Here is a 25,077-nt window from a genome sequence, read left to right on the forward strand (position 1 = left end):
GGCACTGAGTGTCAGGCACCTGGCTGAGTGCAGGGTGGGGAGTGTGCGAGGGGACGCCAGGAAAAGGCTTGCTCCGGATCCGTGATAATCCCAGCAAAAGTGTCTACCATTTATTCAACTCCTGCTACTTGCTAGCATGGATGGCAGATCATTTCATCTTTGTGAGGTAGGTTCTGTTCTCATGCCCTATTTTATCAAGGAGGAAACAGGCTCAGAGAGGCAAAGAGACTTGCCTGAGGACGCACGAAGTGGACAGAAAAGACTCCGATTTTGAGAGGTTAATTCTCCCTCAATGCAATGAGATCCCAAGGAAACACCAGCGGGTTTTAAAACATTTAAGTGTGAGCAAGCCACGCGCTAGAACTCTGCACAGGGATGACGTTTGCTCCTCTTTGTCGAGCGCTTACTCTGTGTCGAGAACCTTCTACTGGGGCCTCCTCTAACCCCCAAGAGACCCTGAAAGGGGAAAGGAAAGGAGGGGAGGCTGCCCCACAGCGGCCAGGGACCCCGGGGTCCGGAGGCAGACCGGGTGGCCTGGGCGAGCCCGCGCGCAGCCCGCCTGAAGGGGGCGCCCTTTCTCAGCCCCACGCCATAGTTCCCATTGCCCCGCCAACGAGGGCTAAGGCTCATCGGATCTTCAGATTTTCGACAGAAGGCAGAAGTCTGGACTTACCCCTAAAATCTCCTTACCTGCTGGGACCGGCTGGGCTGTGAGCTGCGTTCTCATCCCATCTTACAGAGGGGGAAACTGAGTCTCAGAAGCGCGCGCACGCCCAAGGCCACACGTGGCTCTGAAGCAGGGCTGCAGGGTCTCCGAGCTCTCCGAAGGGGCTGGCCCGGGCCGACGCTCTGAGCTGTTTCCAGCGGGGCAGAGAGGAGGGAGCAGAGGCGGGAGGGGAGGAGAGGGGAGGGGGAGGAGACTGGGGTCGCCCAGTGTGTCCTGAGGGCTGGAGGCCCCGCCTGCGCCCGGGAGAGCAGTCCTGGACCCCAGCTCCCGCGGAAGGGCCTCTCTCCAGCGCTCAGGCCCGGAGGGGGCTTTCTCCCGGCTCAGGATGCAGAGGTGGGGGCTGTGGGCCGCGGCCGCCCTGACCCTCCTCTCTGCACAGGCCTTTCCGCAAGCGGACATCAGTATCAGCCCAGGTGAGCACAGGGCCCAGGGCCGGGAGCAGGTGGAGAGGAGCGCGCCCCACAGACCCTTGAGGTGCTATCAGTGAGGCCTGGCTGCCGGTGCTGCAGCGTCCCTTTTGGAGGCCTGGGGCTTCAGAGGAGCTCAATTTCTTCCTCTCTTCAGTGGGGAAGCTGAGGTGCTGACTCTGGGGGGCCTCATCTGCGTTGGAAGAGTCCCGAGTCCAGGAAATTCCTCGTGGCTGAGGATCTTGCCTGTCACCTCTGCCATGAGGGTTCTTTCCAAACGTTGTTTAAAAATAAAATAATGGGGCCGCCTGGGTGGCTCAGCGATTAAGTTCGCACATTCCGCTTTGGAGGCACGGGGTTCGCTGGTTCGGATCCTGGGTACAGACACGGCACCACTTGGCAAGCCATGCTGTAGTAGGCGTCCCACATATAAAGTAGAGGAAGATGGGCATGGATGTTAGCTCAGGGCCAGTCTTCCTCAGCAAAAAGAGGAGGATTGGTGGCAGTTAGCTCAGGGCTAATCTTCCTCAAAAAAAAAGAAAAGGAAAGAATAATAATATCAATAACAACTATTAAGATTTACATAGCCCTGACTTTGTGCCAGGGACTGGGTTAAGCACTTTTCATATGTGGATTTATTTAATCCTCGCAATAACCCTGTGGCAGAGATATTGTTTTTATCCCCACTAGAGTAAAGCTCATCATGAAATCCTGGTAAGATTCCCATCAGGCCATGTCATCGGGCTGGTAGAGTGTTGGGGTGAATTTAAACAGTGGGGTGATAGGGTTGCCAGGTAAATTTGAATTTCAGATAAACTATAAATCATTTTATAGTATGTGTGTCCCAAATATGGCATAGGATGTCCTTATGCTAAAAATTATGTATTGTTTCTCTGAAATGCAAATTTAACTGGGCATCCTTTTTTTTTCAACCTGGCATCAGTGGTGGGGATGAGTATAGTCTTGGTCCATTTAGGCAAACCTCAGGGCTCCAGTTCTGTCATAAACTCTGAGTGTCTGTCTCAGTCAGCCCGGGCTGCTATAACAGAATACCGCAGCTGGGTGGCTTCAACGGGAATTGATTTCTCGCGGTTCTGGAGGAGGGCGAGTCCGAGATCAAGGTGCTGCCTGAGTCGGTTCCCCCAGCGAGGGCTCTCTTCCTGGCTTGAAGATGGCCCCCTTCTCCCTGGGACCTCACAGGGCAGAGAGTGAGAGAGAGTGTGTGCTCTGGTGTCTTCCTCTTCTCATAAGAGCACCAATCCCATCATGGGGGCCCCACCCTCATGACCTCATCTAACCCTAACCACCTCCCAAAGGCCCCGCCTCCTACCATCACCTGGGGGCTAGGGCTTCGGCATACGAATTTGGGGGGACACAGACATTCAGTCCATGACAGCATCTTTGCATCCTTGCTCTTGTGCCTTGGTTTCCTCATCCATGCAGTGGGTGAGCAGGAGGGAAGCTGGACAAAATATCCTTGAAGGCTGCCTTGGATGTTCCAAAGTCTTGCCTCTCTGCCCGGCGTGTGTAGGAAGGGCCCGAGGCTGAGCTGAGAGGGAGAGAACAAGGGGAATCCTCTCCCTCACTGGCTGGTGCCTGTGGGGACTCTCTCTGAGCTTCACGTTTCCTCCCCTGGAAAGTGGGGCTAATAGGGGGATAATAAGCCAAACGTTTGAGGATCTTCAGCGAGATCATGCAAGCGAGGCACTGAGCACCTGCTAAGCCCTTGAGAAATGGGAGTTCTTCCTTTTACCACTTCTGCCGCTGTGGTGCTGACGTTGTGATAGAATTGGCGGGGAGACAGCTTTCTCTTGCAACAGAAGACCCCCAAAAAGGCACATCCAGACAGCTAGCCCCCCGCCTTACCCCCCCCTACAGATAAGGGGACTGAGCTGGCTCCAAACCCAGCAACGGTGGAGATCTCAGGGTTGGCGCTGAAGGACGGGCCCTGGAAATCCATTTGGCCCAACCTTTCCAGATAACAGCCGTGGAAACTGAGGCCCACAGAGGCCAAGTGACCTGGCCAAGGTCCTCACCCGTCCAGGCCGTAGTTGTGCTGTCCCCGGGCTCCCAGCCTGGCAGAAGCCCAGCTGCAGCCCGAGCAGACAGATCCTCTAGGGGAAAATGATTTCAACCCAGGAGAGAACGCGTGAGTGTGTGTGTGTGCGTGCATGTGTTTAAGTGGGCGTGTGTCTGACTGTGGGTGAGTGTGAGTGTGCATGTTGCTATGTCGGGAGGGCTTGTCTTGGTGGGCCTTGCAGACTATGAAGGTGGGTGCACAGCCAGAAGCCCTCCGTATGGAGAGTGGGCCTGGTTTGTCTTCTGGGTACCCCCAGCCTTTAGGTGCGAAGCAAACAGGGCATTGGTCATTCCGTCATCCATCCCACTGCTTCTGGCCTTTAATTACTCACCCCTGAGCATGCAAACATATGCAAATATATGCAAATAGTGCGACTCAGCCACACCCCCAGATCCCTGCATCCCCAGCCACATCCCTTTAGACACCTCAGAGAGACTTGGGAGAATTTAGCCGGACTAGATCCTTTCCCCAAAACCTTCTCTCTGAACCTGGCTTTGATCACATGGTTTAAGTGGATTCACGCAGGAAAGCTGCTTAGAAGAGAGCCTGGCGCCTAGTCAAAGCTGCGTCAATATTTGCTATTATGACTCTTCAACCGTAACCATCAAAAAGTGTTCTTTCCCTGCTCCGGAGCCCCAGAACTCTCCACCCAAAGGAAATTCTAGCCAAGTGTTCTGAGGCTCAGGGTCACTACTGCAGGGCTGCAGGGGTGGGGGGCGGGGAATCGGTCAAGTTCCCTAGCCTCTTCTTCTCCCCTCCGAGAAGCTGGCCTTGCTCTCTCCGCTCTGGGAGGATTCCGGGGCCCAGGCTATTTCTGTTGTAATAATATCTAATGTTTATTAGGATGCCTACTGTGAGGCAGGCACTGGCTTCCCTGTGAAGTAGGCCTATCATCACGCCCATCTTACAGATGAGGAAACTGAGGCACAAACTGCGGAGTTTCCAACTAGGGCCATCTGACTCGAATCCAAGCTCTTAAGCTGGAGCACAGAGACCCGGGGAACTGCACCCCAGCTTCCTACCATCCACCTGGGAGTCTGGATCATAGAGTCGGGTCCTAGAGCGCCCTGTGCACGTTCTGGCCCACTCCCCACCCCTCCTCGATGGTCACAGAGCGGTCGGAGTACTTCTAGGATATCTCCTAGGAGATGAGGACCCATTGCCATGTGTGTTGTGTGTTCCTCCCTCCAGGCTGTGAGCAACTTGAGGGCACAGACCTCAAGCCAAATAGGCACCCAGGAAACGTTGAATTGTTTGCTCACTTAACTGTTGGTCCTGGCTGGGGCTGCTGTAACAAGATACCCTAGACTGGGAGGCCGAAACAACAGACATTTATTTCTCACAGTTCTAAAGACCAGGAAGTCCAAGATCAAGGTGTTGGCCAATTCGGTTCCTGGTGAGGACTCTTCCTGGTTGCAGACAGGCACAGAGACAGACAGCCCTGGTCTCGCTTCCTCTTCTCATAAGGGCACTAATCCCATTATGGGGCTCCACCCTCATGACCTCAGCGAACCCTAATCACCTCCCCAAGGCCCACCTCCAATACCATCACGTTGGGGAACAGAGCTTCAGCCTGTGGACGTGAAGGGGGACGCGTGCGGTCCCCAACACTGTTAAAGTTGATGTTTGATGGATCTGTCTTACAAATGAGGAAAACAAGACCAAAAGAAGATGCTTTCCGGGGGCACTGCAGTGCTTAGGAATTTCCGAGTCCGTAGACCTGAGTCTCACGCTGACACCGCCACTTGCCAGCTGTGGGAGCAAGTGAATGGACCTCTCTGAGCCTCAGTTTCCTCGTCTGTAAAATGGGGCTGATACTGATACCGGCCCCCCCCCACCAGGTTGGTCTCAACAGTTACGTACTAACCCCCCGATGAATGGCCACTGTTAGTCGCAATATAAGAAATTACCCAGTGCTGTTTCCTCTGTGTCATGTGGCCACAAAAGCTGCCCAGAGACGGGAGAGCAAAGCTCAGGCGTGAGGCCTGGGACCCCCAGTTCTGCACAGCAGAGCCGGGGCCCACTGGAGGAGGACGCTCTGCGGTGGGATGTGCCCCGGAGAGGCAGCAGCAGTGAAGGCCCTGAGGGCTTCCTGGACCCTGGGAGACCCTTGCCTTCGACCCCCTGAGACATCTAGGGCCCAGTGGTCGGGGTAGGGGGCCAGATGTGGCCCCCGGAGCCTCCCCTTCTCCTCTCCTGGCTGGCTCCCACGGCTGATCTGGGCAGGAGGCAGTAGGGTGGTGGTTTATGGGCAGCTGGATTGGGGCCAGGGAAGCGTGCAGCCAGATTGAGTGGGAGGGTGACAATTTATTCTTTTAGAAAGAGAGAGAAGAAAACGAGCCCCGAGCTCCACTGGTGTGTTCTCTTTCCTTAACAAGCTCAGAGCTCCCAAAGTCTGTGACTCCCACTCCAGCTGGGAGACCTTGGGGGGCCTGCGGTGCTGCTAATTGAGGTAAAAGACCATGGAGTTTGGCCTCCTGGTTTCCAGAGCAACAAGCTCCTTTGAGGCCCTCCTTCCCCTCCCCGCTTCCTCTTTCACCTCCAGCCTCATCTCCGTCCTCCTCCTCTTCTGGAATTCCCGGCCAGGCTGAACCATTTGCAATTCTCCAAATGTTCCCTTCTCTCTCATACCTCCGGGCCTTTGCACATGCTGTGCCCTCCACCTGGAACGCTCTGTCTCTGACTCTTATTCATCCTTCAAGTCTCAGCTGAGACATCACCCCCTCCAGGAAGCCTCCTGGATCTCCAAATCTGGGTTTTTGTGCCACTTTTACGTGCCTCCGTGGCAACATCTTGTACTCTCAATCCATGAAGGGAACTCTGGTGCCCTGACATAGTCACCCGTGGACTCCTTGAGGACAGGGTCAAGGTGGCCACCAGTTCAACTAGGGAGAGCAGAGGGCCAGACAAATAATTAGCTTCCAAAATAATTTGGCGGCTGCTCCCTCAAGTTTTTACCTGCACCACGTATGTTCAAAAATTACATATTAATGACATCTTTATTTCTGTGCTTATTTTTCTTAATGCTGATCTCCATAGACCGTAAGACCGCAAGGTCAGAAGCCACCTCTTTGTCGTTTGCCACAGTATCTCCAACATATCCCAACTACCCGAGACCACGTAGGTGCTCTAATAAAACTTGTTGAATGACTAAGAGAATGAACAAAGGACCAGAACATCAAGACTGAGACGAAAGGAAATGGGCTTAAATGCAGCAGGAATCTCTAAATTAGGTCAGGAGCCAGACAGCCTGGCTTCAAAACCCAGCCCTGCCCCTTAGGAGCTGTGTGATCTTGGGCAAGTTACTCAACCTCTCTGTGCTTTGGTTTCTTCGTGTATCAAGTTGCGTGTATGTAGGGGGTGATTGTGATACCTACCTCAGAGGATGTGTGAAAACTGAGTGGATTGATGTGTACAGGGCACTCGATGCCTGCTCAGGTGAAATCTTCAGTGGGGCTGGCCCTGTTGAGCTATAGAAATCCCTTCACAAGAGACACACATTAGCAAAGGCTGGATTGGGGTTTAGGTTGATGAAAGGCCTCTGAGATCCTTCTCTTCCCAGTTTCTAAAATCCCAGAGGTAAAGGAGGCGGAGGGTGAGGTCCATCGTCATCCCAGTGCCAGTCCTCGTCTCCTTTTTGCCTCCCCAGGTCCCCCAATTAAAGGCCTTTGCCTGCCCAGGTGGAAAGGGGAGTAATTGAGCAGTGACCTGTCGCAGCCCCATTTTCTGGTGTGTTTCACCCCAGGCATCCATAACCACCGTTTGCTGGGTGGAGAGAGTCAGAAGGACCAGGAATGGGGAGGGGGGATGTAGGGAGCTCTGTGGGGTCACACCTCAGGGAGCTTGTTTTCCACACAGGGACTTGCTTGTGAAATATCCACCAGATTTAGGACCCCAGAGACCCCTCGGAGTCTCCCCTCCTCCTCTCCTGTTCCAGCCCCCTTCATTGAATTGGTTGTTAATGTCCCCTTGAGTGAGTGAATGAGCAAGTGATTCTGCAGGCCCCATCCTTTGGTGTGGCTCACTGCTGACTAGCGCTTTCCAGGCTCACTTACACACGAATCACCATCACCGGGGAGTCTTGTTAAAATGCAGATTTGGGTCCAGGGCGGGCCCTGAGATGCTGCATTGCGAATGAGCTCCATGGTGATGCTGATGCTGCTGTCACAGCATCCTTGTGCTATATGATCTGGAAAACCCTGGCCGGTCAGCCTGCCTTCGCCATCCTCGAGTCAGGACACACAGATGGTGCACACGCCCTTCTCACCCACTGTCCCCCAAAGCGGGCAGTTGCTCCAAAGAAGCAGAGTGCGATTCCCTAGCAGGTATTTATTCATTCAGAACTAGCTATTGCACACCTGCCATGTGCCAGACATTGACCGAGACAGAGTTAGACCAGCCCCCAACAAGACTTCACTCGGGCGTGTGAAAGGTGGGGTGTCGGGGCCTCTAGGAGCCGTTAGCAGGGGCTCCTGCCTCGTCTCCACGGAAGAAGTCATCATGCAGCTGAGACTCAAAGAAGAAACAAGAATTGGCCGGAGGCAAGCCGAGGGAAATATCTGCAAGGACCTGAACTGGCATTTGAGAAATGACAAGAGTTTGAACGAATCTGGAGCATATTGTGAGTGACGGGAGATAAGCTTCGGAGGAGCCAGGCGCCCAGTTCACAAGGGCGGTGGGGACTCGGGAGGGCGCCAGTGAGATGAGATCAGGTTGTTGGAAGGATCCCTCTGGGTTTGGAAGGCGAGATAAGGCAGAAAGAACAGCTAAGTGGCAGCTGAGAATGTGGAAGGGAAAAAAGGAACGAAAGAAACGAATTAGAAAGATGCTAGGAGATGAAACAGACAAGTCACGAAAATTGATTGGATTCGAGGAGCAGGAAAAAGAGAGGAAGTAAAGATGATTTTTGGTAAGTATCCAACAATGCTAGACAATTCTGGCCAATTCCAGCCAATTCTGTCTAATCACGAGTGTGTGTGTATGTGTGTGTGTATGCGTGTGTATATGTGTGTGTGTGCACGCACCTCTGTGCATTTTTCTGGGGAAAGAAAGGGACAGTGGCTCAATCAAGAGAGCTATGCTATAGTATTTGATGTAAAATAAAACACATAGATGGAGTAAATGTAATGGGATACTGTGGGCTGGATCTGGGAACAGAAAAAGAAAAAACTGGTGAAATGCGAGTAAAGCTTCTATTTTGGTGAATAGTATTATGCCCATCTTAACTTCCTAATTTTGACAAATGGACCACAGGAATGTTGATGTTAACATTAGGGGAAATGGAATGAAGCGGCGATGGGAACTCTCTATACTATTTTTGCAATTTTTCTGTAAATCTAAATTTATTCCAAAATAAAAAAGTTAATTTTTTGAGGAAAAAAGTGGAAGAAAAGGAAAAGAGATAGAAGACAAAAAGAGTGGAGACTTCCAGATCAGACAAGACAGTAAATTCGAGAACACAAACCTCTCCTCTATAGACGTGCGGAAATGCCGGGTAAACGTTTGCAAACATCCCTTGAAAAATTAAGCTGTGCTTCCAGAAAATGAGGGGGGTGCCCAGGAGCCAGAAACCAGGATGAGAATCAAAGCAGGGCGCACGTCGCTGGGGGGCCCTGGGGGGGGGATCAGCCTCCCTCCTGCAGAGGCTTGGGTGTCGCATCCACACGGGAGGGAGATGATGGCAGAGCCATCTGAAGCAAGGAGTTGAGACAGCGACCCTCTCATGGAGCAGAGACCCGTGAAGAGCTCTGCTTACGGGAAAGGTACACCAGGGGGAAGAGAGAGAGCAAAGAGTTTGTCTGCTTCATCCTGAACTCGGGGAGGAAAAGGCAAGACGTCCTTTCTGCAGCATTTTTTGGTGAGGTCTGCACCATTAAATTTAAACACAATGTTCTAGCAACATTGCCAGTGCTTTCAGCGTTGGGTTTATGAGAGTAATACATTTTAAGTCTCAAATTAGAGAAATAACCCAAACTTGACTTCTAATCAGTTGTGTAGACTGTGGCTTAATTTTTGTTAAAGAAAATACGGATAAGCTGAGACATGTGGATATTGGCTGCGATGTTTCGTGTTGCTGACCTCTGGGGTTATTTCACATTTGTGGAGTTCTGCCTTCCGTCTCAGGCAGGCTCTCTGTTGACATTTGGGGTTGGAAAGCTCTTGGTTGTGGGGGGCTGTCCCGTTCATTGTAGGATGGTTACCAGCATCGCTGGCCTCTACCCGTTGGATGCCAATAGCACTACCATCCCCGTTTGTGACCACCAAAAATGTCTTCAGGCATTGTCCACTATCCCCTGGGGGTCAGAATCGCCCTTGATTGAGAACCACTGCTCCAGGGTGACCAAGTGGAGGAGGTCTGGGATGTAGCACTTTCCATTTTAAAACTGGGACAATCCCGGACAAACCGGGATGGTTGGGCCCCCCTACTTTCATCTCTAATATGAATATTTAGGATGCCACATAATTTTAGGATGGGTGGGAGTGGGGAAAGTGGTTTAGCACCAGAAAATACCATCCTCCTGGCCCATTATTCTGGCCAACTCCGGGACAAGCATGGCCAAGTTCTCAGCGATGAGCGTCCCTGGTTACAAATGATGGGTGGAAAGGAGATGGAAATGATTCGCCGCTTCTCGTCCATGCAAAGAGGGAAGTGCTCCAAAAGTAGACCCCAGGAAGAGGTTCAGGTGACTCTGTCTGTGTAGGAGGCAGTGCTGAAAAGTCCCAACAAAGAGCTCAGCCACACTCTGAGTTACAAGGGGTCCGTCAGCTCTCTCCGCGTGGAGGTATTGTCCTCCTAGACCAATGATCTCAACTGAGAAGGGTAGACACCGAGCTCCGGAGGGGGTCAGGGACAGGCCAGGGGTCCTGAGCCCTCCTAACTCTGCAAGCAGAGCTCTCTCCCTTTGCCGTGTAGAGAGGGGTTAAGAGAGCAAATTCTGCATCACTTCGGGTAGCAGCGCACGTTGAAAGACAGCTGGCCGGGACTGCCCACGAGGGGTGGGACGAGCCAGGACTGACCTGCTCAGCTGCCTGGCATGGGGAAGGCCTGGTCCTGATGAAATGGGAATGCCCAATGGCTCTCATCAGTGATGGGAAGTGTGGCCTGGAACTGCCTGCTTAGCATAAGTCTCTTGATTAAAAGAACTCTCCCTTTCTTTCCCCAGAAAAATGCACAGAGGTGCATGCACACACGTGCGTGCACACACACACACTTTCAATTCTGCATTTAATTTCAGGGGTTTCGCTGGACCCCTGAAGCCCGTCAACCCCATTTATAAAACCCTGAGCTAATCGTTAATAATCGTACGATTACAAAGCAATCCATATATGCCACGTGCTCTGCGAATTTATTTGGCCCAATCAGTCGGCCAGCAACCTCATGAAGTAGGTGCTAAGGACTATTAACCATTCTCAGCCCTGTTGATCTCCCATGATGAGGCACCAAGAGGACTTTGAGATCAAAGACTTTGGTGTCTGGAGGCCTAAGTTCAAATTCCTGCTCTGCCACTTACTAGCAGGATGACCTTGGGCAAGTCACTTAACCTGTGTGTGCTTGGCGCATCATCAGTGCTCAGTAACTGTTGTCCACTATGTTCTTATCCAAGAGCTCAGCCAGCTATTACAGTGGCTTGAAGGGCAAAGAGGCCACACCCTTGGGTGGCTGCAAAAGGGACCCCCCAGCTCAGCCAGTTTGACAGCCGAGAAGGGAAGCAATGTGCTATCGTCACACAGCATGTCAGGTGCAGAGCTGTCAGCTGGGACCCAGCCTTTCTGATCGCTGTCTAAATAAATTTCACCACTGCCCACTGCCTCCTTCATGGGTGAGCCACCCAACCCAGCTCAAGGTGGGTGCTCAGCACGCCTTCCTCCTCCACCAGTCATCTTGGGTTGTGGTTTCCAGAAAAAGCACCCACAAGAGGCCTTCAGAGGGGCTGAGGCTGGGAGAAGTTTATTGGCTCAAACACTGGCTTTTTCCTTTGTGCCTTTTCAGAATTAACAAATCCTGGACCCCAGTAGTTTGATGGGCTCAAGATATTAATCGTCTTGGCTGTAGTTTGTCAATAAACACGTGGAAAAATGACCTCCCTTGCCAGAGAGCCCAGACCAGCAAATTGCAACAAGAGGCTGTTTTTTGCTTATAAAATTTGCAGATTGCCGTTAAAGTGGTAACGCTCAGCGCTGGCGGGGGCGCTGTGAGCTAGGCCCTCTCGGACATCACCGTGTGAGTGTGCATCACTTTCAGGAGGCAACTGAGCAAATTGTGTCAAAATCTTATAAACCTCTCCTCAGAAAATCACCAGAAATGCTGAAAAGCTTTATGCACAAGGCTGTTCATGGTGCATAATTGTGTGTAATTGTTTTTTAAAAAGGGAAACAATCTAATTATCCATAAATGGGGGATGATTAAATAAACTCTGGGGGGGGGGAGCTGCTCAGTGGAGTATTCAAGAGCTGTTTAAAACAATGTTCACAAAAATTTATAACGACGTGGGGGGAAATGCTTATATTCTAATTTCTAGGACTCAGAATACTGACAGGTGTGTAGTGTACAATATAATAACCACTGCGTTTTTAACAAATCACTGTATTCAAGCATGACCAAAACAAGGCACCAAAGGATTAACATTTTCCAAGTGTTCTAGAATGAGCGTGTATTACTTTTATTATTTTGTAAATTTTAGGTGAGCCTGTGTTTTTTGGGACCTCAGGCATAGAAGTGCGTCAATCATAATGGGACATTTTTATTTTCGTTCTGGAAAAGGTGTCATAAGCTACAGAGACAGTGTTCACACTGCCAGCCTTCCTTTCGGTCCGTTTTCTCTCTGTCCCCAGCCGTGCCAGAGCTGCCCCGGGCTTCCCTGTGCCCACTCTTCTGGATGGAGTTCCAAGGCCACTGCTATAGATTTTTCCCTCTCAATAAGACCTGGGCCGAGGCTGACTTCCACTGTTCTGAGTTCTCCATCGGCAGGAAGTCCGCCAAGCTGGCGTCCATCCACAGGTGAGTGGACTGCTCGTCCGTCCACAGCCCAACCAAGCACCCCCTTGGAAGGCGGAGTGGAGAACGGCATCTCCCACTGGCGTTTCTCTTTGGTAATTGGTGCTAGCTTTTATCCAGCGCACTTTCTCATTGAAGTTGCCCTTTACAGCAGAAGGGAAAGCATTTAGTGGGGGTAGCAAATAGCACACTGGAAGATCCATCTTTATCTGCTCTCATAATACACATAAAAGAATATAATATAAGGAATAATAACGGACATTTATTTGCTAAGCGTTTGTGTACATCATCATATTAAACTCCCTCAAACCGTATTAGGCAGGAATCTTCATTTTACAAACAGGGAACCTGAGGCTCCGAGAAGGTAAGTAACTGGCTCAAAGTTGCACAGCTATAAAGTGATGGAGCTGGGATTTGAACCTGAGCAGTCAAAGGCCATAGCCCGTCCATCAAGGCTGCCTTCACCATTCCCCCGTGTCTCCTAAGCCCCCGCCACGCTGACCACCTCAAAGTTCTCCAGTCTGGTTCAGCTCTTTTCCTCCTCGATACCTTTACACATTCTGTTCCCTCTGCTGGGAATTCCCATCCCTATCTGCTCTTCCAGGTAGACACCTCCTCAGCCTTCAAGACTCAGCTCTGACAACATCTCTTCACCGAAGTCACCCCTGACTTCCCGGCACCCTCATTGCTCTCCTCACCCGCCTCTCCTAGAGCACATCCTTCATCACAGTTTAATGACCTGTTTTCACGCCTGACGTCCTTGCTGATTTGTGGGTTCCTTGAAGCCAGGGGTGCTGTGTTCCATTGGCACCCAAACTACAAATTCCCAATCTTGCCTCTGTTCTTCAGGAACCTCAGAGGCTTGAAGTTAGAAAGACAGTTGGTTCCTATGCTTTGGAGTCACTGAATTTTGTTAAGAACAGAGAAGAGATCCTCTATCTTCGTTGCCAAAGGAGTCACGAATCTTCCCATCTATTCATCCAAGAGACACATTGAGCACCCACTGTGTTCTCGGTGGTGCTGAAGAATAGAGTGAGGCAGTCAGGGTCCAACCGGGAAAACAGGAACCGCTACAAATATTTAAAACAGAGAGGCTTTAATGCATACACAAGTGATGGAAGCTAAGAACTTTAAGAGGCGGTAGTGAGGCCATCTATAGATTCGCAAGCAGGAAGCCGATTCTACCCCTCTCTGGAGGGCAGGCCAGTCCTATGGGGGCTGGAGCCACTGAGGCAAGACAGCCCCTGCCAGCGACTCCCAAGGCAGAGAGGCACAGAAACCCCCTGGCTGCTCTCTCCCTCCCACCCTCCATCAGTGCCTCCCGTTACTTGGAGGGCGGCTGACACGACGGGGAGAGCTGGTCTTCAGGGGTCAAATGCGCTGCGATACAGAGCACAGCACAGCGCAGGATAGCACTTACAAAGATGGATAAAAGAAGTTCCCAACCATTCCCAGCCTAGAGAGGGAAATGCGATATGTGTAACAAAGAGTAAATTTAGAAGTGATTCCAAATGAGGATTTTCCGTTAGCTAGTTCAGCCTGCCTCCCGGTGCCTGTAAGCTAAACCTTGGTTAACTGGCCATCAGAAAGGATTTGAGGGAAATTCAGGGGGTTTCCGGCAACCCTTGACCCTACTCTTGTCCTTTTTTGCCTCGATTTGCCTTCTTCCTCTCTTCTCAACTCCTGACATCCCTCTTTACCTCGCTCACAATAACCTCCCGCTTCCCTCTCTTAGATAGGTAGCTCTCCACTTTGGATATAATACTTTCCTGAAAACATGTTGAAAAGTTGAATTTGAACAACACATTCCCCTGTGGTAAATGAGGTTCGGTTCCTATAAAGCTAGACAGCATTACGAAACCTCTAATTATATCTTGTCTTTGAGACACGATCCAATTTTATATTTCTTCATGATTTTTAATTTTGTTCTTTCCCTTCATAATTAAGCACTCAGTCAGCTCATGGCCATGGAGCATCTGATTGAAGTTTAAGATTGTCATACTTTCAGCTTGCTGAATAATTCCCATCTTTGTTTCGAGAGACAGCTGAATTGAATTAAGTTCATTTGATCTGTGCTCCTTATTACTTGCAGTAGTGCCGTGGGCCTTTCTATTTTCCAGTTATTTTGACTAGATATGGGGAACATGCAATAAAATATTGAAATAGTTTCCCAAGCAGATGCCGTTGAACCAAGATGGCGACAGTGCTAGAATGACTGGGCGGCCACTCTCCCACATGACTGCCCCAAATGCACGTTCAGCAGGTGGTGTAGGAGACACCCAGTTGTGCACGAGAGGGGCATTTTGGGGTGGCAGTGCTTACTCAGCAGAGTAGGTCCAAGCTCAAAGACCTGTTGGACTGAAACACACTTTGTCCCCAGAAATCATACCACGCTCATGTTAGACGGAACGCACACTCGGAGCATGACCATTGAGTAGAGCCTGGTGAGGATTTGGGAGAAGATGTCAAAGAGAAATGAAACATGATGTCCATCTGTGTGGTCCTGGCAGCCCATTTTGGGGAGACCAGACGTCAAGGAACAGAGAACAGAACCAACCAGCCCAGCCCTTGGAGGACAGAAACTTTGTGTTGCGGGTGGTCAAGGATTGGAGAGAGGGTGCTCATGAAAGCCTTCCTAGAAGAACTGGTCTTGGATCAGGCTCTTGAAGGATCAGGAAGCTCAGGGAATGGGAGCGGAAGATGTTCCGAATGAAGGACCCCACCGGAGACCTTATGTGCATCAGTGAAGGGCATTAGAGTCAGGCAGTCCTAGAGTGGTCCCAGCTGCACCGCTTCCTACCTGCACCATCTTGACCAAGTCACGGAAACTCTCCGAGCCAAAGAGTCCTCAACTAGGGAACAGCAGTAATCACACTGACCTCTTAACGCTGTGGGGCTTTCGAAGCGCTAATGCATCCAAGTTCTCACACAGCGCTTGGCTAATTCAGTGCCCAACAGTCGCAGCTGTGACTATTTTTGTTAAGTATAATTCTAGTCATCTCAAGGAGGTCAGTTCGTACTTAGTGTTCCCATGTCAGGTTATCTTTCAGAGGGCAAGAAAGCCTTGCCTCGTCAGCCCCCTTTCCTTTCCGTTTCCTCCAATAACATCTGTCTTAGTCTGTTCAGGCTGCTGTAACAAAAATACCATAGACTGGGTGGCTGATCAACGACAGAAACTTATTTCTCACAGTCCTGGAGGCTGGAAGTCCAAGATTAGGGCTCCGGTGTGGTTCAGTTCTTGGGGAGGGCCACTCCCTTCTTTGCAGATGGCCATCTTCATGCTGCAGCCTCCCATGGCGGACAAGGTGAGCCAGCTCTCTGCTATTTCTTTTATCATGGCGCTGATCTCATTCATGAGGGCTGTACCTTCACAAACAAATCACCTCCCAGAGGCCCCGCCTCCTAATACCCTCACGTTGGGGGTTAGGATTTCAACATATGAATTTTGGAGGGCACAAACGTTCAGTCCATCGTAGTTTAGCAACTCTGCATGTGACTGCCTGGAGCACTGTGTTGAGAAGGATTCTGAGTGCCGGAATTCTGAGTGCTTCTGGAATGGATTAGTCATGTCTTCCACAAACACAAAATTAAGGAGAGTAAATATGTGTGCTTTGATTTGCTCCCAATGCCTCAAGCCAAAAGGTATCTAAGGGTGAGCATTTTAGACGAGGTGGCGGCGTTTAGAAAGTGGCCATTTAGAAGAAGCCAATGGGAGCAGATACTCTTTGTTGCAACATACATGGTACCTCAGCATAGTCCTGTTTTGGAGTGAATTATTGGTTCAGTATTAGGTCTCAGGCTGATTGTTATTACTTTATAACGACATCTTCAACACACTAAAGTTCGTTTCTTAGTGCCAAGTGGAAGCCACAAATGGGAATCTCTTTCCAGTGGGGTTGTCCCTCTGGGTTTGTGAACTGCATGAGTGAAGCGTGCCTGTCATTTGTCCCTTTGCTCTCGCATCCTTCGCCCACCCTTCCAGCCTCTGCAAATGACATTTTCCAGGCTCGCTGATACCAGGGCACCGGGTGAGCCATTGTCTTCCTCTGGGGTCTCCCGTGCAGCAGCTCCCAGTTTCACATCCTCACGCAACTACAACCCGAGGAGGAAAGACAGTGGAAGACACTGGGTCTTGCCCTCACAGCTCTGTCCTGTTATTAGGGAGGGGAACGTTTCCACCATGCCCCCTACAAACTTCCCCTTCTGTCTAACTGGCTGAACTGGGCCTTCTGACCAGTGTTAGCTCCAAAGGAGGCTGGGAAACTGAAATCTGGCTTCCCTAAATTCTAACATACGCAACAGGCAAAGGGCTGTAGGGTAGGCAACCAGTTGCGTCTGCCCCGGTGCCTGTCTGATGTGAGGATGACATGACTTCACGCTCAGCACGGTACCTAGCATGAAATCAGAGCTCAGGAAACATTTTAATGGCCTGGTGAAAATCTCTGTCTGTCTCTCCGTCCATCCATCCATCTCTATTTCTTTGTTGTGTTGGGCAACAGACTGCCTCCAGGGTCCTCCGCTGATTTTTTTTGTTGGATGAATTATTTTATAAGCTCTTTGAAAAAGGAGGTGAGAATCCCCCCAGAAGACGCCGATGTCTCCTGCCGTGGTTTGAATGGGGCCCCCATAAATGGGATGAGTGTGCTTATGAAAGAGGCCCCACAGAGCTCCCCAGCCCGCTTCCGCCTTGTGAGGATGCAACGAGAAGTCTATGAGCTGAAAGTGGGCCCTCACCTGACCCTGCTGGCACGTTGATCTTGGACTTCCAGCCTCCATAACTGTGAGGAATAGATTTCGGTTCCTTATGAGCCACCCAGGCTGTGGTGTGTGACGGCAGCCTGAACAGACTAAGACCTTCTAAGGAAAGTGGACTCAACTACAGGGGCTTTGGTTTGGCTGAGTGGGCGATGCAAGTTCAGGCTTAGAGCTGAATTTTCCAGAAAAAAAACAAAAGATTTTGGAAATAGGATGTGAGAAGAGACTAGGAGAGAAGAAGATATGTAAGGAGGGTTTGAGAGAGAACAAAAATGTTGCGTGGAGATTTTCATTGTTATTGGATGTGCGCGATGCGGTGTAAACTCCTTTCTTTGTCTCTCCGTGATATCTTCAACAGCATCCGCCTTGTCGGCTAGTGTTTTTGAGGTGGATTTAAATTTTTAGGGTGAGCAGCAGTGCTGAGACCTGCTCTGAGCTGGTGTCAATCGAATCCAGGGGTGGCCGTGGGAGGACCGCCACATCTGGGTGACCTAAATAAAAAAAGAGAAAGAAGGGAAAAGCAGGATTGGATCACGTCTTCTGTTTACTTTTGTCCAGGAGGGCTAATGAAGATTGTTTGCAGTTTTCAACTCTATCCTATGAAAAGAGGCAACGAGTAACGTGCTACTGTTTCTTGCCTTCGTAGCTGGGAGGAGAATGTCTTTGTGTACGACCTCGTGAACAGCTGTGTGCCTGGCATCCCGGCCGACATCTGGATAGGGCTCCACGATCACAGGCAGGTGAGGAAGAATGGCCGTTAGGCCTCTCGGAAGCTCCAACCAAGATCCCATTTTGATTTAGCCAACCTTTCACGTGGGGACCTGTGTGCCAGGTCACTGCTGTGTGCTCAGCACGCAGAGAGAAATCAGACATCAGGATGTTCCAGTTAGAATAAGGTCCATGTTGTGAAAGAGGATATGATGGGAGCATAGAGTGTGGTCAGGGAAGGCCTCTGCTGGGGTTTGGGTTCCCCAAAAAGCAGGCACAAAAACGTGATTAGATGTGCAAGGGGGTTTTGAGGGGAAACGTCTGTGAAGGAAAAAAGAGGAGGGGGCGTAAGGAGGCAGGGCAGACCTTCAGACAACGATGTGGGTCTGAGACCTGTGAAAGGAGCGGGGGGCGGAGGATGGGGTGGGGAGAGCCTCCGATCACAGCACGGTTCTGAGAAAGTCTAGGCGAGGCCAGTGGGGAGCCACCAGGCAAAGGATGCTCATTAGCGGAATGGGGTCATTCAGGAAAGGATGCCCACTGGTCAGGAATGGACCACCACTAGGACCCCTGACATGCTAAGTCACCGGCTGGCCATAGCCTGGATGGAGGAAGAAATGTCTCACCGGGAACATGGTGGTGGATCCAATGGGGCAGGAGCATGTTCTCGCTACAAATGAGGTGGGGAACCAAAGACGCCAGGATCTGAGGCTGTCAGCCAACTATGGTCCCTTCAGCTTGTCCTCCTGAAGGAGCTCGGAGCAGCGCACTCCCGTGGCTGCCTCGACTCCCTGGGTGAGAGACATTTAAGCTGGTGTCTAATGGATAAATAGGAGTCAGCCAGAGGAAGACCATTCCAGGTAGAGGGAACAGCACGAGCAAAGGTCCTGAGGTGGGAGACACCATGGCACATTCAAGGACACTAAAAACCAATGTGTCTTGGATGCAGAGTATGGCAGGGTGGGTGGAAAATGGTGGAGAATAAGGCTGAAGAGGGTGGGTTGGGCCAGGTCTCATGCTGGCATTGTCACAGCAGCCCCACCTGCACATTTGGTCCCCAGACTTTCCCGGGGTAAGCTGAACGCTGAGTCTCTATTTTGCATGTGTGCCTCTCGCTCTACTCAGAGCACTACAGGGAACAGGGTTCCAGTTCCAGCTCCTGCGCCTGGTCTGCCACTTACTGGCTGGTAGGCGACTTCGGGGGATTTTTTTTTCCTCTCTGAGCATCAGTTTCCTCAGCTGTAAAATGGGGGTGATGATAATAATAGTGCCTCACGGTAAAAAGTAAATGGGCTAATGCATCTAAAGGGCTTCGTCTCGTGTCCAGCGCGCTGTAAGCGCTCGTGAAGGGTGATGGAAGCTGCCGTCAATGTAGCGGAAATAACAGTAGTGGCCAGACGCAGCACAGATGTATTTTTTAAATCAGTAGAATTCATCTGGGAAGAACCCATACAGAAGTCGCAATGAAAAAAAACCCAAAAATGTCCATTTATAACAGCAACGTTAAAGTTGGGTTATGAATACACTTAATTAGAAGTTAAGGAACTCGTATTACAAGACCTAAGAATAGTAAGAATAAACAATACAGTACAAGAAAAGGGCTTGTTTTTTTCTCTTCCGGACCAGGCACCTTCTACGAGCTCAGTCCCTCTTTGTGCTTTAATTTGTTCAATCCTCACAATAACCCTCTGAGGGACACGTGAGCTCCATTTTATAGATGTGGAAACTGAGGCTCAGAGAGGTTAAGTCACTTGCCCAGATTGCAGAGCCAGGAAGTGGGTGGAACTGGAATCTCAAACTCTCTCTCAGAAGTAACATGCCATTTCCAACTTATGACGTGGCCTCCATCATCATCGGTGCTTTGGGAAGACTTTTCTAGAACCTTGAATAAACGGAGAAATGATTTTTGTTCCAGGACGTGGCAGAGATGTGGTTCTTTCCCCCAGTTAATTTGCACGTTTATTGCAAAACCAATCAAATTCCCAACAGGACTCTTCCTGCAATTAGAGTAGTTCCACATTGGGCGAGAAAAATACATACGATTTGGACAAAGAGAAGAGAGATGGAGGGTTCCTCCCATCCACTGGTAAATTTAAAAACAGAAAGTGGAGTAGTCAGGGTCTTGGGTACTGGAGTTGGAGAGACCTGGGTTCAAATCCCGGCACTAATGCCTTATTCGCTATGTGAGTTTGGGTAGACAGCTCTGAGTCTGTTTTCTCATCTGTAAAAGAGCCGTGATGATGCCGGCTGTGCAGGAAGGTGAGGATAATATGAGTGAGGCACCTGTCAGGGCACTAACAAGCCTTCCACTGATACAGCTCGTGAAGGGAGTACTAACAGCAGGATGTCAGATTAAAAGTGAGGACTTCCGCCCTGTGGGACACGGAGGTGTTAGAATGTGATCCCGGGGCCGGAGCTGGCTCAGGTGCCCACTCTTTCTCTCCTCGGTTTGCTTCCTTGCCTCGGGATGGAACCCCCCCTCCAGGAAGGGCAGTTTGAATGGACCGACGGCTCGTCCCATGACTACAGCTACTGGGATGGGAGCCAGCCGGATGACGGCGTCTACGCAGAGCCAGAAGAGGAGGACTGCGTACAGATATGGTACCGGCCCACCAGCGGTGGGTGCCCCTGAGCCCAGGGCTCTTGCAGGGCGGCTGGGGAGGCCCCACGGATGCGGGAGACGGGGGGGATTATTCAGCACCTTGGAAAGCGACCAGAGGTCACTGGGGGCATTAGGGGCGGGGCCGTTCTCCATGGTGGATGCGTTTTAAACAGTAGTGAACGGTGCGTTGTTGACATGCAGACTATGATTTGGATGAAAAGATGTTAGAGATGGAAGCGTGGGGGAAAAAAAGATTTGTATAGAGAGCAGTCAAAGGATGGTCCTTCTGTGTCAGCCCACCAGCGCACTAAAGGTGGCTCAGCTCCTGAGTACTAGAACCAAGATAAGCTTGAGGAAGCCCCCTGGTGTCAGCAGTGAGAAGACCTGGGCTCCGTGCCCGGCCCTGTTGCTTTCTAGCTCTGTGGCCTTGCAGGAAATTACTTCTCTCTGAGATTCCGTTTCCTCTCCCGTAAAATGGAGTTAATAATAGCTTCCACCCACAGGGCTGATCTGAGGATTAAAGGAGGTACAGTTGATAGACACGGTGATGAGAACATGGACCCTGGAGCTGGATGCCCTTTTCTGAAACCCAGCGCCACCCCTTATTAATTGCATAGCCGGGAGTAAATGCCTTAACCTCTTGGTGCCTCAGATTCTTCATCTGCAAAATGGGGCTAAGGGACCTTAACTCATAAGGATGCTGTGAAGGGAAAAGAGGGTAATGTGGCTGCAGTGGTTTGTGCGTGGTGTTAGCCATCACCACTATCATCGTTAACGACATCGACATTGCTCACACCAATTTGGAAAAGTAAAACCTATTAATATTGCCATTTTGCAGATGAGGAAACTGAGGCTCAGAGAAGTTAAGTGATTTGGTCGAGGTTACACAGCAAGCAAGTAGTGGAGCTGGGTTTCAAACCTAGATCTATGGAACTCTAGATCCGGTAACTCAACTGCTGTTCCCTCTTTGCTCCTTTTTCTTTTCCTGATTAGGGGAGGGAGGTATGGAACAGCAACTTGCTGTCCTGGGAGCCATCCCGGAGCCCGGTAGCCAGAGCTGGGCCAAGCCGCTGGGTGAGGTTTGTCCTGCCCCTCCACGGTGGCAAGTCCAGACCAGCCTTAGGAGAGAGGAAGGCTGGACAGCAGCCTCCTCAAGCATCAGCAAGAAAGGGTTGCCAGTGTAGACACGAGGCCTGCTGGAGAGAGCTTTCACTCCAGCGGGGTGGCGGGGCTACTTCTACTGTGGGGAGTGGGCCTTCACCCAGACTCTCTGCTTTTTCCCACCGCAGCTCCGCGGTCATGGAACGATAACTCCTGCGGCCGAAAGTTCCCGTTTGTCTGCAAGATCGCCTCGCTGACCATTCACTGATCCGGTCTTGCCTCCTGGGAGCGAGCCCCACTCCAGCGTCCTCTGGTAGCTGTACCATCACGTTGACACAATAAACGTAAAACACACAAAGGAGAGGAATCGCGCAGACAGAGATTTTAAACCAGCAAATCTTAATGATACAGAGTGGTCAGTTGGTCACAAGGGACAGGACACCCAACTCGAACTGGATTAAGAATTAAAAAGGGGTGGTGGATTTATTGGTCCGAGTGAGGAAAGTCCAGGGGTTGTTCCAGGTTCAGAGTTGAGTCTCGGTGGCCTGGCTCAGGCACGTGCCCGTTCCTGAGCAATCACCTTGGCGTGTGCTGGCAGGCCAGACCCTGCTGGGATGTCATCACTGGGGCAGAGGGCGGCGGGAGTCAATGTCATCTGAACCACACGGGCCCCAGGGGAGGCTGGCTCCCGAAGGAAAACAAAAATATCACCAAACTCATACATTGCTGATGGGAGTGTAAAATGGTGACGCCATCCTGGAAAACGGTTTGGTGCTTTCTCAAAAGGTTAAACACAGAATAACCACATGACCTAGCAGTTTCGTTCCTAGGTGTATATCCGAGAGAATTGAAAACAGGTATTCAAACGTGGTGGTCATAGCAGCATGATTCATGGTAACCCAAAATGTGGAAACACCTTTGAGGGCGCCACTCAGACGACCTCGTCCCATGTGTCAGGGTCCCATCCAGGGCCCTGACCGTCGCCTAACACGCTGCCTTGGTTGGGAGCTGAACCGCCTCTGAAGTTCCATCACCGAGTCCCAGGCTGGGTCTGCCCTCCCGCCACAAGAGATGAGAACTTCCCTGTCTGCAACCAAAGAGGCCCTTTGGCTTTCAGTCCTGGAGCAGGTGCTGGTCACTTGTCCTCCGCAGTCTATTATCTTTCTGTAGAGCATCAGAGCCATGTGGCAGTAGCCATCCAATCTCCCCATTATGCTCATGGGGACTGGTGCGTTCCCTTCCCGGTCACCTTCCCCCTTCACCCCATGAAGCTGTGAACAGTCGGACACCACCCTGTGCCAGGGGCCATCTGTGCGCCACCCTCCACCACTGATGGCCAGCCTAGGGGGACGCGATCTGGCACCTGAGCCCCATCTTGTCGCCTGCTTTCTCAGACCGCTCCCGGTGTTGGTGGGTCTACATTAGGCTCTCCGGAAGCAGTTGCTGAGACAGAGGTGGAGTAGAAGATGTGTATTAGGGATCACACCTGTGCAGGGAAGGCAGAGGAAGGGCTGGAACTGAGACTCGGCCTGATGAATTAGCAGCCAACCTGGCAGGCAGATCCTCAGCACATAGTGGCCGGCAGAGTGGACCACACAGGGCCGAGATGGCCAGGCTCGAGACCCGTGCTTCACTCGGTCACTGCTGTGGGCTTCCCTGGAAAGGATGTGACCTCAGTTAAGGCAGCTCTCTGCAGCTGAGGCTGACCTTGAAGGAGCCGACAGCTGGAAGCCCTCTGTCCTCTGCCCTGAAGTGGGCAGTGCAGCTCCATGTCACCACATCTGGAATCAAAAAGACATGGTTTCAAATCCCACCACTGCCATTTTTACTGTGTGACCTCATGGAAGTGGCTTAGCGTCTCTGAGTCTCAGTTTTCTCCTTTGTAAAATGGAGATACAGTCCCTTCCAGCTCTGACTGTGATTTATCAGACAGCTTTGGGAAATGAGGAGTTCTGCATAGGTGATTTTCCCAGAAAACGAAAACTCGTTCTTCAAGCATCACAACTCTCTCTATTTTTTCCACTTTGGATGGCAGTCTTTCTAAACGGTGTTATACATTTCCCCGCTTCCTTCAACAGATGATTTGCAAGAGGATTAGTCTTTTCGTGACGATTCAGGGTCACGTGGGCTGCATCCACCTCTGGTATTTTTGTCTCCTGTCATCATATCTGGGTGTCACTGTGCCAGTCTCCGACAGCCCACAGAATCTCCCATCTTTTCTAGATCATTGCTGCTGAGATGCTGTGGGCGGGGCAGCCAGGCAACAAACCTGGGAATAATCTGAGAGAGAGAGAGAATGAGAATAGATGATAGCTGATAGATCAGTGATAAATGATGAGCACATGGCTGCATGGATGCTTCGATGCGTAGGTGAATGGATGGATGCATGCATGGAGGAGTGGATGGAGACAAAACAGAGATTTTTTTAGAGAGATGTAGAGGACAGATAGATGGGTGGATGGAGAGATACATAGACAGACAGATAAGCAGGCTGGTGCTCATGACAATAAATACATACCACCCATACAATTGTCGCAAATGAAGCGTAGGAGCCCACTGTGCAGATGGATGAAACGTATTTAACCATTCTTCTACTGTTAGTCTTTTAGATTGCATCTAATTTTTCACTCTTACAAATAACACAGTGATGAGCATCTCTGTGCACAGTTATTTTCTTGGGATTATATTCCTAGAAGGGAAATTGCTAGTTCACAGGGTATGCACATTTTAAAAGTGGAGTTTCTTTTCATTATAAACATACGCATGTGGACTACAAAAACAGAGAGAGAGAAAAGTGTGTGTGTGTCTCCCATAATCCCACCAGGCAGAGTTAACTACTACTGACCTTCTAAGAGTGGATTCCGGGCATGTAGACTGTGATGGCCACAAGAATGCACCTCGAGGACCTGCTCCCACCAGGGACGTAATTGACTGCGGGTTTTTGTGGTTGGAATCCTTCTCTGAGTTTGCTCGGAGGCCTTACATCCCATAGGCTGCTCCCAGGCGATGACTGGGTGGGGCAGGGTCCGGAGGCAGCCCTGTTCCTGGGAGACGCAGGAGTCCCTGGCTGGTGGACTTTTTGGCCCAGGGGCGTCCCAATGGCCTTGCTGAACCTGCCCTGGACTGCGGGCACTCTAGGACCCTCCGCCCTCTCTCCTTCACTGGGGGTTGGACTTGCGTCACAGACTGCCGCCTCCACCAGCCTTCCCTGGACCCCCTCCCCATTTTCTTTCCCACAGACATTTCCTCTAATAAAATCCTTGCACACTTAATTCATCTTGGCACCTGCTTCTCAGGGACCCAGATGAACACATACAGAGTATTCAGACGGCCCTGCCAAAGTCTGTGCTCATTTACCCTCCTACGTGCAGTTTAGGAGAGCCCCTCTTCACCTGCGCTTTGCCAACACATTGGTCCCCACTTTCAAATTGAGCCTCCAAAGAACAGGTGGACACTCCTTCCACTCCCTTGGCAGCCCTCAGGGGAATTCTGGAGGCAAATGCATCACTGAGACTGTTTTGATTGCTGGGGACAGAAAACCCAAACCAAACTGCCTTGAACACAAAATAAGTTTTATTTACTCATAGATCTGAAAAGTCCAGAGGTATTCTAGCTTCAGGTTCAGCTTGATCCAGGAGCTTAAATGATGTTACCAAAGACATTTGTCTCCTGCTCTGCCTCCATGGTGTTGGCTTGATCCTG

General features: G+C 50.8%; 1 protein-coding gene across 11 annotated transcripts in view; it reads left to right on the forward strand.

Moving 5' to 3' along the window:
• Positions 1 to 21,736, forward strand: part of SYT17 (synaptotagmin 17) — a 107,073-nt gene extending 85,337 nt beyond the window's left edge. For 8 of the 11 annotated variants that reach the window (XM_070566635.1, XM_070566643.1, XM_070566646.1 and 5 more), the window contains 4 exons: positions 12,047 to 12,212; positions 17,611 to 17,704; positions 20,158 to 20,290; positions 21,564 to 21,736. In XM_070566635.1, the coding sequence (XP_070422736.1) occupies positions 12,047 to 12,212; positions 17,611 to 17,704; positions 20,158 to 20,290; positions 21,564 to 21,643 (473 nt within the window). In that variant the 3' untranslated portion in view covers positions 21,644 to 21,736. Of the gene's footprint in view, positions 1 to 12,046; positions 12,213 to 12,813; positions 17,705 to 20,157; positions 20,291 to 21,563 lie in introns of those variants that run through there. The other 3 variants (XM_070566636.1, XM_070566641.1, XM_070566648.1) reach the window with 3 other exon arrangements.
• The last annotated feature ends 3,341 nt before the right edge of the window (positions 21,737 to 25,077 follow it).

Source organism: Equus przewalskii, chromosome 12 (assembly GCF_037783145.1).
Source record: "Equus przewalskii isolate Varuska chromosome 12, EquPr2, whole genome shotgun sequence".
NCBI classification, from domain to species: domain Eukaryota; kingdom Metazoa; phylum Chordata; class Mammalia; order Perissodactyla; family Equidae; genus Equus; species Equus przewalskii.